The sequence below is a fragment of the Pyxicephalus adspersus genome, chromosome 10 (genome assembly GCF_032062135.1).
Source record: "Pyxicephalus adspersus chromosome 10, UCB_Pads_2.0, whole genome shotgun sequence".
Taxonomy (NCBI): Eukaryota; Metazoa; Chordata; class Amphibia; order Anura; family Pyxicephalidae; genus Pyxicephalus; species Pyxicephalus adspersus.
Genome location: NC_092867.1, coordinates 3260820 through 3274643, shown reverse-complemented (window position 1 = coordinate 3274643; position 13824 = coordinate 3260820). Strand labels below are relative to the sequence as shown.

The 13824-nt window shown below is 34.3% G+C and overlaps 1 protein-coding gene across 2 annotated transcripts in view; it reads right to left on the bottom strand.

The window, feature by feature from the left end:
• RBM20 (RNA binding motif protein 20) overlaps nucleotides 1-11672 on the bottom strand; it is a 113940-nt gene extending 102268 nt beyond the window's left edge. Inside the window, exon 1 of one of the 2 annotated variants that reach the window (XM_072423876.1) lies at nucleotides 11202-11672. In XM_072423876.1, coding sequence (XP_072279977.1) covers nucleotides 11202-11287 — 86 coding nt within the window. In that variant the 5' untranslated portion in view covers nucleotides 11288-11672. The remainder of the gene's footprint in view (nucleotides 1-11201) is intronic. The other variant, XM_072423875.1, reaches the window with a different exon arrangement.
• Nucleotides 11673-13824: the final 2152 nt, after the last annotated feature.

Sequence of the window (13824 nt, the reverse complement as noted above, 5' to 3'; positions counted from 1 at the left end):
CCTATATATGGAAACTTTTAATATAGTGCAATGATACGCACCCAGTACTCATGTTTCAAACCTTCAGTGCCAGAAAAGCTGTCATCACACTTCTTCATGGGGGTTTGGGGGAGGCAGATTTAATGGGTGCTCGGGGAACATACTGACAGAAACTCTTAGATACTGTTAGCACCACTTGACTGTGAAGCAAAAATAAAGCGCACTGCTTGCTAGTATTAAGTAACCTGTCTGAGGGGACATTTGAGGGTATGAGGACTTTGCAATTGGGGTCCTCAATTAACACACATGAACTCTTACAAGAAAACAGTTTGGACACCTAGTCAGAGTGACCAATAGTGTGGAATGTTCTGTACAGTAACAAAGATCATTTTTTTCCAGTGGTTTGCACCCATCTGCTGTTTTTGTGTGTTAAATGGAAACAGATGCATTGGATTTCTCATAAAACAGCTATAAAAAAATAACAAATCTGGACTGTGACCTGGAATTAAAGGGGGCTTCCGTTCTTGTGTGAGATCCCCTGAAAATGGATCACTTTACCTCTATTTGATAGTTTTGTAGCTAAATGTTTCCCTCCAACCCAACAGCTGTCAGCCCCACACAACATATAAAATATACATATTACATTTCATATTTCAAATATGACAAGAATATATAGAAAGTTAGCTATAAACAGAAAGCTGAATTTATTCAGATAAAGGTGAAAATACCTTTTTATTTATACTACAACCTAAGAAACATTTGAAAACATTATAAAAGCCCCTAACCTAAAATACAAATCCTACATTTTGACTAAGAGTTAAGCACAATTACAATGATACTTATGGTATATATTTCTTGCTGAAATGCAACTGTGACAATTTAAAATCCATTTAATTATTTTGTAAATAAAATGCTAATGAAAGTACCTATTCCAAACACCACACTTACCAATACCACATATTATATTAATATTAGCCATCATAATAATACTACTAAATATACTAATTATTACTGCAACTACAACAAATACTTTTCAAACCCATAATTAACTTATCTGATGGTGAAAAGACAACAGCGACACAATCAAAAATTTGAAAAGTTACTCAAACCAGTAATAAAAGTCTACAGTTCTTTTCCCGACATTTACAATCTCTTTTGCGGCCCCTGCTCCATAAAACCTGAAACTAGGGAAACCGCGTTCAACTGCGAGTCCATTTACAAACACGGCCCAACATAACCATAAAACAGAGTTAATAATGTAAGTATCCAATCTTTTTTAAAGGTTTCAATTACTGAATAAATAATAAAGTGTATAATTTTTACTTTATCTTCTCATTAAACCTTCCTTTTTATTTGGAAGTTCATATTACCAAATCGTATTCTAGGCCTTTAGGAAAACCGCATTACTGCAGTTAAATTCTTTACTATATTTTTAGAAATCAGTACAGAAATATAATTGCCAGAACTATAGTTGCACTTGTACATTTTTATTTTAGATTTCCGTCCCCCCATTTACATTATCATGTTACAATTCACTGGTAATTCAGGTCATGTACGGTAGTTCTTTTTTATAGCTGAAAAAATATAGTTTAAAGTTTACAGTTTAAAGTACCATGCATTATAACATATAATACATACATATATGTATAATCAGCACATTTAAAGGAAGCTAGGCTTGATATATTATATTGTATATTATGTTATATAGTTTCTAGATGTTTATTCATACTTTGTTTTTTTTGTTTTTTTAAAAGGAGTAAATTATTTAAAAAAAATCAGAGACAGCAAATGCTCTGAATTTATGATAATCACGGTTAACAAAATCAGAAATGTTAAATAAATGACACCCTGGTAACAAATGTTCTTGTCAAAAACATGTTTGTCTTAATTTTAATAATCATTAGCCTTAACAGGTTTAGTTTTTCAACATTGTAGTGCTTATTAGGGTGGAGAGATGTTGACGTACAATTTATCACTAGACAAGAGAACTTCTGATTTGTTTTTATTAATTGCCTTAATTTTACATTATCTTTTTATTCTAAACTATACATTTCTTTAATCCCTTGTAAAAAAAAATCACCTATGTGCCTATGTGGATAGCAAACATGGCATTCCACATTTTTCCAGCAGAAGGGGTACATGGCTTAAAACTTCACTAAAACTTTTTCTGTCCCAATAACTGTAATAATTTGGGTCAAATTCAGTTGAAGTGTTTCCTAAATTGTAAACTCCTCTGATCAGTATCCACTCCCCCTCTTGTATCAGTGTCTATATCTGTCTGTCATTTGCAGCCCCTGTTTAATGTACAGCGCTGCATAATATGTTTGCGCTATATAAATCCTGTTTCATAATAATAATATTAATTATTTTTTCAGGCTGCACAGAAGCTCAAACCATCTGACAGGTCATTTCTTATGTTTTTCAATGTTTATCTGCCTGGAATTTACCTTTAAAGTCCATTTAAACCAAAAACAGTTCAGTTCTCAGTGAAAGGCATGCACTAATAACATTTAATGTTGCTTTAAGGCCACCTTCCATATGTATCTAAACCATGACATTTATTATACTGCATTGCACAAGTCCTGGTTGTATTTCCTAAAGTTTTTTCCCCTTAATTTTGTTTTTTTTCATGGTTTCCTCGGGTTTTTCACTTGGGGATCCTACCAGGACCAAAAGTCCTTTCCTAGGGTGACAATAATGTTCTATAGTTCACATAAAAATTAGGAGGACATTGATTGACCACAAGTATGCTCTAGCTCAGTGGTTGTTAACTTGCTAGATTTAGGGGCTTCAAGTGCAGCTTCAGGTATCACCGGTCGCACATAATATTTAGTGAATGTAATGCTACAGAAGGTTGACATGCTATAGGAGATGGTCAGAGGCTGCAGACATGTTATATATACAATATTTCCCAACCAGGGTTCTGTGGTTCCTCCAGGTTTCTTGGGGTTTCTTGAGCATTTTAGACCTCTCAGGTCCACTGACACCAATTAACTTTTTAGCTATCTGTAAGGATAACATTCTTCAAACTAATGTACTGTGAGCTGTGAGTATAGTAATTATAAAAGTAGTTCCCTGAAGACTTGAAAATTGTTTCAAGGGTTCCCCAATGTTAAAAAGGTTGGGAAAGGCTGCTATAGGAGGTGGTCAGAGTATATAAATATGCTGAAGACTGGGGGATGCTTTATTAGACTGTTGGAGACTAGGGATATGTTATATGCGACTGCTATAGATTACAAGGTAATGCTTTCACATTTGTGTTCTATGGCCTTTTTCTGAATTACCTGTGCCAAGTTTGATATTATTATCCACAGGATCCATTTTAAAGGACAACAGGAAATCATAAGATGAGAAAAGGAATTGACAGAATATCATAAGTAAGATATTTGAAACTAGTATACCAGGTTTAAAAATAATTAATTTTAGTGAAAAATCACTCAAACTGTTTTCTCTAGCCAATTTGAGGAACATTGGCCAGCATAGGGGCAGTCCTAATCCATTTGTTTCTTCCATTCAACTCTAATTATGCTAGAAAAACTAGCAAATGTTTATGTCACATTGGGATAAAGTTTACCATGTTTAACTGGAACTAAATTGTGAAATCAGTTGTGAAATTGTGATTTCATCCAGTTACTAGTCACAATATAGGAAAACAGGCAAATTTTATGCAACAATTGAAATAGAATGCCTGTGTATAACTGAAATAAAACTGCCATGATTTCACTTGGTTAACAGTCACAATATGAGAAAACAGGCATATTTTTATGCAACAATGGGAATAGATTGCCTTCTTATTAGTGGAACTAAATGCTGTGATTGTACTTGCATAACAGTCACGTAGTTCCCGAGCAGCTTTCCCAAAAGCATGTTACCCAAGAGTACTTTCTCCAAAAACCTCTTTACCCCCTCAATAATTAGCAGCATTTTTTTTTAATCCTAAGTGTCCCTAAATTATCTCCAAGCTCTGTCTCTGATTAGCAGAAGCAGAAAAGTTATCCCTATGTAGAAGAAAGTGACAGTCGTGCCAATGCAGCAGCCTATCATTGAATGATCCTGAGTCCAGGCATGCGCGATACCGGAACTCGGAATTGAGCAATCCAAGGTCAGACCACCACTAATCAAAACACAGAATGTTGCAGGGGTGCTGAAGGCTGCACATTAAAAGCCAAAGAGCTGCATTTGATCATTGGACTAGTAGACACCAAGGGCCTGATTTACTAAAGCTCTCCAAGGCTGTAGAGAATACACTTTCTTCAGTGAAGCTGGGTGATCTAAAAAAAACCTGGAATGGATTCCCTAAAATCATTTGCTATTTGCTAGCAAATGTTTTTAATCCTGGTCCAGATCCATTCCAGGTTTTCTGGATCACCCAGCTTCACTGATCAAAGTGTACTATTTCCAGCCTTAGAGAACTTTAATAAATTAGGGCCCAAGGCTCTAGCTTATAGTTAGCATTTTCATTCATTATACTTAACAAAACTGAAATGTATTTGGTAACACTTGGTTAGCACCTTGTGCACATAATCACTATTTTGTTAAATCAGCCCTTAACAATCAAAATTGTTAAATTATAATGCATTTGTACAACGTTATATAGATACCGTAACATTTTATTCAACAGCTATTTGGCACAAATACTCAGACAATCTATTCAAGTCTCTGTCTATATGTTGTTGGTCCATATTTAATTAATAATATTAGTAATTATTATATTTTGTTTAAAGAAGCAACTATCTTCCATACAAAATGATTTCACACTAAAAATGTTTTGGTCTTTTCTGCAAATAAAAGTACCAAGCATGTCACAAAAGTTCTTATCAACCAAAATAAATAATGAGGGTGCAAATCAACAGTGCTAGATATTTACCATAGACACAGGCATCACAAAAAATAAGCCAATCTTATATCTAAATATAAGGTAAAATCATGGCATTGGATTCAATTTTTTTTACATGCAGTTCCCACTTTGTAGAGTCGAAACGAGCTAACGCCAAGCATTGACAAAAAACTCCTCACACTAATACGGGTCGCCCCTCTGATACCTGGGCTAATGGGTTAATCCCCTTCTCACTCTGAGCAGAATACATTTCCTGCCAAGTATTCCTAGGGATTATAAGGGCTAATTATGGATCATTTAGGGACATGTGCCATATACATGAAGGAATGTCAGGTTGCCGGCCTACTACCAAGACAACTAACCCTACTCCTTTGTTTATTTGTGCAAGGTCGCTGGCTTTTTTTTGACTAGTATCAGAATATTTTAATCTGTGTTTACAGAATCATTACAATATAGTGCCTGGTTACAAATAAGAATGCCAACACGAAAATCTAATGACTACAATTAAATACATTAATTAGGGTTGTCTATAACATGTATCCCAAAGCATGCTCTATGTTCTTTTGGGCTAGGTCCTCTCCTCCTCCTGTGTCACTGTCTGTCATTTGCAACCCTTATTTAATGTACAGCCCTGCATATTATGTTGGTGCTATAAAAATACAGTTTATTATTAATAATAATAATAATTAAAATATTAATAAAAATTTTTGAATTTAATTTGAGTTTAATTTTTGAAAAATATTTTATGCTATTTCATGTTTTCCTGTGTAGAATTGGAACCTAACTTGATCAATGTTAATATGTCTATGCTACACTTGAAATTCATAACTTTACAAATACATGGATACATGGCAATTGAATCTGAAGCAAATTAAGTTCAAGGTTAAGTCCACCTATTTCAGCTTCCAATATATTGTAGAAAGGAAAACCAGCTAACAGAGTCCTATACCCTTTAGGGTCTGCAGTGACGAGACCTCTAAACAAATAATACAGCCATGTGAAGGTATCCCGCGTTCCCAGGTAGATTTCTTTTTATGATATAGAGAACAAAAGTGGACACAGTATTGAATTATAAAGAGGAATATCACTACTGGATTCCCTGGGAAATCAAGGAGCACCCCATGTCAGCAGACTGCACTAATACCTGAAACACGAATTTTGATCTGACTGACCATTTCTTCTCATGGTACTGATAAAATATATAAACAGTTAGTTAAACCTAAACATTTATTTTGCTAAATGACTGGTTGGTTACAGTTACAAGTTTCAAATGTAGCCCACCCCTTTCCAATGATATTTCTAAGCTCCACTCAATTTCCATTTTATGTTGATATTAGGGTCAGGCAGAGGTTCTTGTACTTCTGTCTTTATTTCGCACAAAAACAAATCTGATTTGTTGAGTCTAGGAAACATGGCTCTATTACCTTCTTGGCTTCTTATAAGAGACACATTTATCAAGTGGCAGTAGGGGAAAGTCATTGCCCAGAGGAACTGGGACAGGTGGGTGATTCTGAGATGAGTCTAGACCAGCAAGCTGATGAACTATGAGGACCAGTATGCCCCCCTAATGACTTTTCCTCACCAGCTTCAGGCTTTAACAACCGCAGTTTTAGCTTTAAGAAACATTTCAAGTAATTTGATGATGGCTGGACAAAGCAGATGGCTTAGGAATAACCTATGGAATGTACTACATGTGTGTGTCATTTTGTTTCCTATTCAAAGCAACATGAATTCCCCCCAACAAAGGTAACTGAGTTAAGTTTTTTTATGCCAACAGGTCAGGCACAATACTGGGAAGTTAAGTCAGTTGGCTTAGGAAGATGTTAGTCATTTGGGAACACTTTGACGCAATATTAGTGGGATTGTTTCTTATAACAACCAATTTCATTTTTGGTAATTTTCCCAGTAAAGATAAGAAAATTACTGATTAATCCTGATTGTTGCATAATATTTTATTTTTTTCCTTCAATAAAAAAAAAAAATGCCATTAGCGAATTGCATTTACATGGTGGCAAAAGCAGGGTACACATAATAATAATAACAAAAATAATATAGACTTTTTAAAAACAGATTTTTTACAATAGATAAACATTTTACCCATTTTAACATTTTTATATTTATGAAGACCATCTCTCAGTGTCCAGAATAAATAGAATACTTTATATAATATAGTCCCAATTTTATTGCTACATTTTGCATTAGGTTAGTGGTAAAATGAATAGACCAAAAATAGAAAGCATTGTTACATATTTAAATAATAAAATAAAATTGAAAAATTCAAAAATTATTGGATTCTTTAGGCTGCTTTATATCTATCTATATTTTGTGTTTGGCTGTTTACAATTACAGTAATTTCGTTAAACACTGGAAATTATAAAAAAGAAAAAGTATTGTGTACAATTCTACATTAAGTTCACCCCCGGTTTCTTTTTTCTTTTTGTTAATTATCCTTGAAAACCTTGCTCAGAGTTGAAGTATAAGATGGCCGCAAGGACCTGACAGTGTTGAGTGAAAAGGGTCAGCTGTGTTTAAGATGGGATAAAAGGTTTAAAAGCCAATCAAACATTTTAGAGTTACTGTCACATGAAAGAAAACAACTAGAGCGAGAGGTGGACAAGCTGCTTAATAAGTACGTTTGATGGACATTCTGGTGTGTACGCTAAACATTGGATGTCTTGTCAAAGCTTGACGTTACATCACAGTATAATATATTTCTTTGTGCGTATTTTACGTTCTCTTATATTCTTTAAGCACAAGTCCCAAATAAAATTATTTGCAAAATCACATTTGCTGTGCATTGTAAAAACTGCACAATATTTTAAATATAAATTGCTGAGACAGAAAGCATTGAAATGCTGCTTTTTTATTAATTTATTTGTTTTGGTAAATCAGTCACACTGGAATCAGCATGCCACTGCGACCGAACATACTAAACAAGTAAAGAAAAAACAAAAAAATTAAAACATTTTGCTGCCATCCACAAGTAAATGTCAAATAAATGACAGCTGCACATGGCCATCCGCAGTCTGTAGATAATTATTTTAAATAGTCACAAGCAAAAAGGATTTATTTTAGGGTATTTAACAAACGTACACTACAGTGCTTCTATAGGTTCACATTTTTATAAAAATAGATAAATAAAAAGGGCAATGGCTCCCATATTTGTAACTGTGGCTCAAAGTAATATCAGACATGTGACATCAGGTCCATTCTATATTTAGATTCTGGCACATGTATACTAACCTACTATTACCTAATAACTTTAGTAAAGTACTGTAAAGTACTTTATATGTCCAATATATTCCCAATATGATCAATGAAATAAATAAAATCTCAGGTGACTGGTTTTAAACCAATACATTTTACTGAGAAAGAGAAAAAAAATTATACAAAATACAAAGTTGCGCCCGCATATTCCGCATCTTTTTATCTGTAAAAACTATATTTTGGTTGGAAATCATCAAAAGTTCACAAAAATGTAACCTCTAATACTTTCCCATTTTTAAATCGTAGCTTTCACTTAATGCTTTGGAAAATTAAACCCCTATGCCCTAGTCATATTTCTTGGCACTTTCATGGAGAATAGGATGTCAGGAACAGTAAAAAAAGCCAGTTGTGGTCATTTTGTCGTGTCTGTATGATTTTCTTCAAAGCTCCGAGCCTTTAATCAGGCCATAAAAATTTCAATTGTGAATGTTTTTATTGGGTATTAAATGCACATGCGAACATTTTTTTCACAGAGAACTTTTTTTTTTTTTTTTTTTTTTAAAGAAAGGGAGGCAGTTATTGCACATCAGAGGTTTCCATTTCTCATTAACTAACCATTAAAATATTTGAGATTTTATTTTAGCTGTACCATATGGATCAATACATAGATTTTATGATGAAAAAAATGTGCTCTCTGCAAGCTTTTTTGTAAACTATTTTAGCAAAAAATAAAAAAGGCTTAATAATGTGAAAACTGTAAACTTTATCTCTGAAATAAAGAAAATTATTTCAAAAACAAATTATTGACTAAGATGAGGTGGGAACAGCCGGTCGTGCATGGCAACAGACATTAAGCTATGTTGCGCAGTTTCAAAATAACACGATCGCATTTCAGAGCCTTAGGAGGACATGTTGAAAATGCTATGCGCTTACAATATTAGAGCATCCATAATCGGAAAGTCAGTCACCTGTAAGGTGGGACGCATTTTACATTTGCTGAAAGCCATCTATCTTTATAACTTGCAAGTCTTTTTTTAACTACTGAATGGTAAAGCTTTACATTATAAAAAGAATAATATACATGTAATATAAAAAAATCAATGTTAATGGATCAGTAACTATTCCTTTTGGTTCACCAGTAGTTTTGTTGCAATTCCATCAGCAACAACATCTCCTGATATGGTGGAAAACAAGAATGAAGTAGAGCTGATTTTCTTACTATTACTCCAGGAAAGGAGGTGACAGAGTAAAAGCTCACACTTGGATGTTTAAATATATCTAGTATAACTGTTTGATTTGATATGTTTATGATGTATTTTACTATATGTTATTTATTTTTCTGTATAATGCAATTTATTGGAAAGCATAAAGGCTTTTTAGCATGAATTGCACACACTTTATGGTACTTGACCTAAAATACAAACCACACAGTGGTGGTTAAGTAGCAGCTGGTATTAAGAGATCACTATTCTAACAGAAATGAGGAACTCTTACGATTTGTGCAATATTACATATTAAGAGTTAATAGGGTTCAATTAAACAGAAATTCATATGAATTAATAATGAATATGGATACGTATATAAGTATAGAAACATACCATTCCAACTTCAATAGATTAGACAAAAGAAATAGCTTGCATTATGTGGTAAATCCTTATATAAAACAAGAACATTAAAATAAAGGAAGAATGATAAACTGAATGATAGAATAAAGAAAGAATGATAAACAAGGACAGACTGGTATAAAAAAGTCTTGCATATTTATAAATACTTTAATGTCTTTAGCATTTTTGCATACTTTTAATATTTTTGTTTTAGTGTATATACTTACTTTAGTGTTTCATCTAAAAAAAAATAAAAAATAGAGGAAAAGAAAAACAGCTCTGAGCCAGAATAGCATGCTAAAAAACAAAAAAAAACCTGAAACTAATCTGCATTGTTTATTCTTCTTATTATTATTATTTTTATTGATAAACAAATGGAAAAAAAAATAAAGCATTACATGACTTTGGAGGTCCTGCAATAGTATTTGTAAACCTAAACCAAATATTTATGTCTATACTATATATTATATTCACAAAAGCCTATCAGAGATGCTGTTTATTATACCTTTTCTACTGTATTATAAGAATGGAAAAGTCATGCAGATATTAAACTGTAAGACCAAGTTACCAATAGCAACATAACACATAGTAAGCAATAGCGAGTACCATACTGCATTATGAACCATACCACGCCACATGGCCCATAATATAAACCTGATTACAAATACTATGAAGGGGAAATGAGATAGATCTCTACACCTTATGCAGGCTCCTTCGCTGCATTTGAAAAAACACCATAGTTGCATATAAAAAGATGCGGGTTAATATGTGTTTATTATAATTGGAGATAGTTTTTTGGGAACCTGAACCTCATTCTGAGAACATACAAATAAATATATATATATATATATATATATATAAATATATCACAGAGGTGAATGGAATAGTTTTACATTTTTTACAATTATTAAACAGCTCTGTTTATCAAACAGACGCAGCAAGATAAGTTAATTTTTATTGTTGCAAATTTTAGGCATTACTAGCAAAATTTCACAAAAAATTAAGAGGTACATGTAAGTATAATAGATCAAAGACGTTTATACTAGAGAATGGATAAATATAGATAGATCTAGAAGCACATGGCTGTACAGTATGTACACACTCCCAGCTGCTCCCAGACCACGATAGTGACATTGCAAAGTGAAACTTGTGCACAGCTTAGATTTGGTTAGCTACTATCATGGGTTAATCTCCTAATGTGACGTCATAGCACACAAAATACCCCCGACATGCCCACACCTCAATCATAACAATACATTTGTCCTTGAAGAACATGTGAGAGGGTTTGCCTTGTAAAATCTTCCAACCTGTAACTTTGATGTCTCTAAATAAAGTTCACAGAAATACCATTGGAATTCCCCGCTAAGGTCGGCACCGCCTAGACTCTGACAGTCACTGGGCATCCAGCTGACATCTCAAAGTAGATATTAAAAGACAAGAGAATGCCCCAAAAAGTAAATGTCACATATGAATTATGACAGTAACAGATCCTACCCCCCAGCATAAACTTTGTATTGTTAAAATATAGTAAAGTATTTACCAAGTAATTCATAATACGATTCCTCTTTACTTACTTTTGTCCTGGCTGAGGGCGGACGGCTCCCCCGGGCTGGTCTTGCTCACGGGGGTCCCTGGCCTGATTCATGGCGGCCAAAAGCATTCAGCAGCAGTGGCAGCAAATCCCCCAGATAGCAGCAGTTCAGATCCACTCGGGGGCTGAGAGAGAAGGAGGGTGGGCTGTCAAAACAAACGTGATGGGGGAACCTGCTAACCCCTCCTAACTGTACCAGCCTTCCCTCTTAACCCTTCCTAAGCCCAGACAGCCAAAGACCGCTCCTAACTATGGTATCAGACAGATCACCTTTCCCAACCTTCCTTAAACCTATAAAGAAAACACTTCTCCCAACTATATAAACAAACTACTATAAGACCATCCACTACAATTAACATTTTACAGATATTTATCCCTACTTAACCTTTCCGATTCCCGATCAATAAAACACCTCTCTGGACTGTATTCTAAGGACAGCCTCCTCTCTAAGCCTGGACATCCAGAGAAGTGACCACTTTGTAAGTATTTTCTAACTCTGATCAATCAAAGACATCTCCTGTCATAACCAGACCTAAGACCAGCCTTCTTTCCTAAAGTGGAACTATGGCAGATAGTATATGATGCAGGCTTTCTGTAGAACTATTACAGCAGTTTTTGTTTTTCTGAGTTCCCTGTCAGACTGTTTTACTACCCGTTGATCCATTCACCTACCAGTAGATGTTTTCCTCTTTCTTTAAAGCAGAACTAAACTGAAATAACAAAAAGTCACCTAGAGGTGGAGATATTTGACTGAAGAGACATGCAAAGGCTTGCCAAAAAAACTTTTCCAGTTTCTGTTTTTTTTTTTTTCATGCTTATGCTGCGTCCGCTTAGAATACACTTCAATACTTGATGCGTGGGTCAGTGTAACTCCTAAATGTCATGAGTGGCCACCAAATGTCTGAAAGAGATTATGACGGACCTGAAAGCAGGAAAGATGACCTCTGGGAGATGCAGTGACAAATTCCTGGACCTGTGACCATTGCAGGGCACCAAAAAGTTTAATGTGCACAATATTCGTCAACTACGACATGCACATATTCTGATAATGGCAACCCTCACTGAGCGTTTAGTTCTATTTGAACTATTATATATTAAGTTATAAGGTCTGCAAATCTCAAGGCTGTGTTGTCACTTTGTGGACAAGGTAGTCATTTTAAAAGGACTTTAAACAGGAGATAAGCACATTTAGGTAGACAGGCTAGAACCTTTTTTAACAGTCAGTAAAATTCATGTGTTTTTTTTCCAGAAGAAAAAAAAAACACATTGCTGGCAGTGCTCAAGCCAGAATTTTTTTTAAGCCGGGTGGGAAGAAATTTTAGGTGGGTGGCAGCCCCTGTATTGTGAATAAACTCTTTGGTAACCACCCAGAAACAGCCGGGTGGGTGCTGAAAATTGCCGGGTGGTGCACCCAGCTAAAAGTGCCTGGGGAGAACCCTGATTGCTGGTAATGCTCAAAAGGTGTTAGCTGAAGTTAGGCTTTAATTTGTATGTTTGTTTGTTTATCCACAGGTTGACAACGATAAAGAATGAAAAGTGTTGTCACCCTGTGAAGCAACATAGAAATTTAAGCCAAACTCCAGCTAACAACTTTATAGCATTTGTTCATACACCTATGAACAAATTTTAGGGTCGGCAAAAAGCAAAAACACGCTGTATATAAATATGGAGTGGAGAATCTGATTTACACTATTTTTTACATGTATCAAACATTCAAGCAGTAACAGCAACATGTTTTAGAATTTTTGGAAAAAGTTGGAACCGCATGAATAAAATCTGACAATATTCTGACATTACTGCTGCTGCTTTCTCATACATCTGTTCTTCATTCTAAGAAAAGCCTTATACATTAAACCTTCCTAATCATAACCATCCAGAGATATACCCTATCACTATAAAACAAAGTCACATCTATTACCTGTTTCCAAACCAAGATCACCCAAAATATCATCCTATTCCCTGACACCATATAAACCTCTATGAATACAGATTTAGGATCCTGACCCTTCCTAATTCTAGTAATCCAGAGACTTTTTTTAACTGAAAACTTTATCTGATAAGTTTTCTCCAACTTTTTCTGTTTCGGACAAACTGTTTCACTTTAGGCCCCCAAAACACCCTATCCCTGTTTTAGATCTATCTCTATCTCAAGGTAATCTTCCAAGTCCATGTGTTTCAATGACAGTAATTGATATTCACCAGGGAATGTTTGAGGGAATGTAAGATTCCCTGCTTTATAAATAAAGCTTTAAATGACTGCAGTATAATGGTAAAGTAATGGTGAAAAATAAAACATCTGTATGTTTATCCAATCATTTTTATTTATAATAATCAGTGTAACTGGGAATGTGTTCAGGAAGACGACAAGTATGTATAAATGAGTGACCTGTCCTACCTAAACTAAACATTGAGTGAATAATATTTTCCAAAGTTTGATCTGTAATAGCCTTTTTTAAATTACTTCAGAATAAAGTTTGGATAAATGTCAGTATTCAGACCGTGGTCCCCTATGTTTTATTTTAGCTTTACATATTTGACGGTACAATTCTGTGAATGGATATTATGCTGAAAAAAATTAAACACTACGTAAATAAATACAAAATATA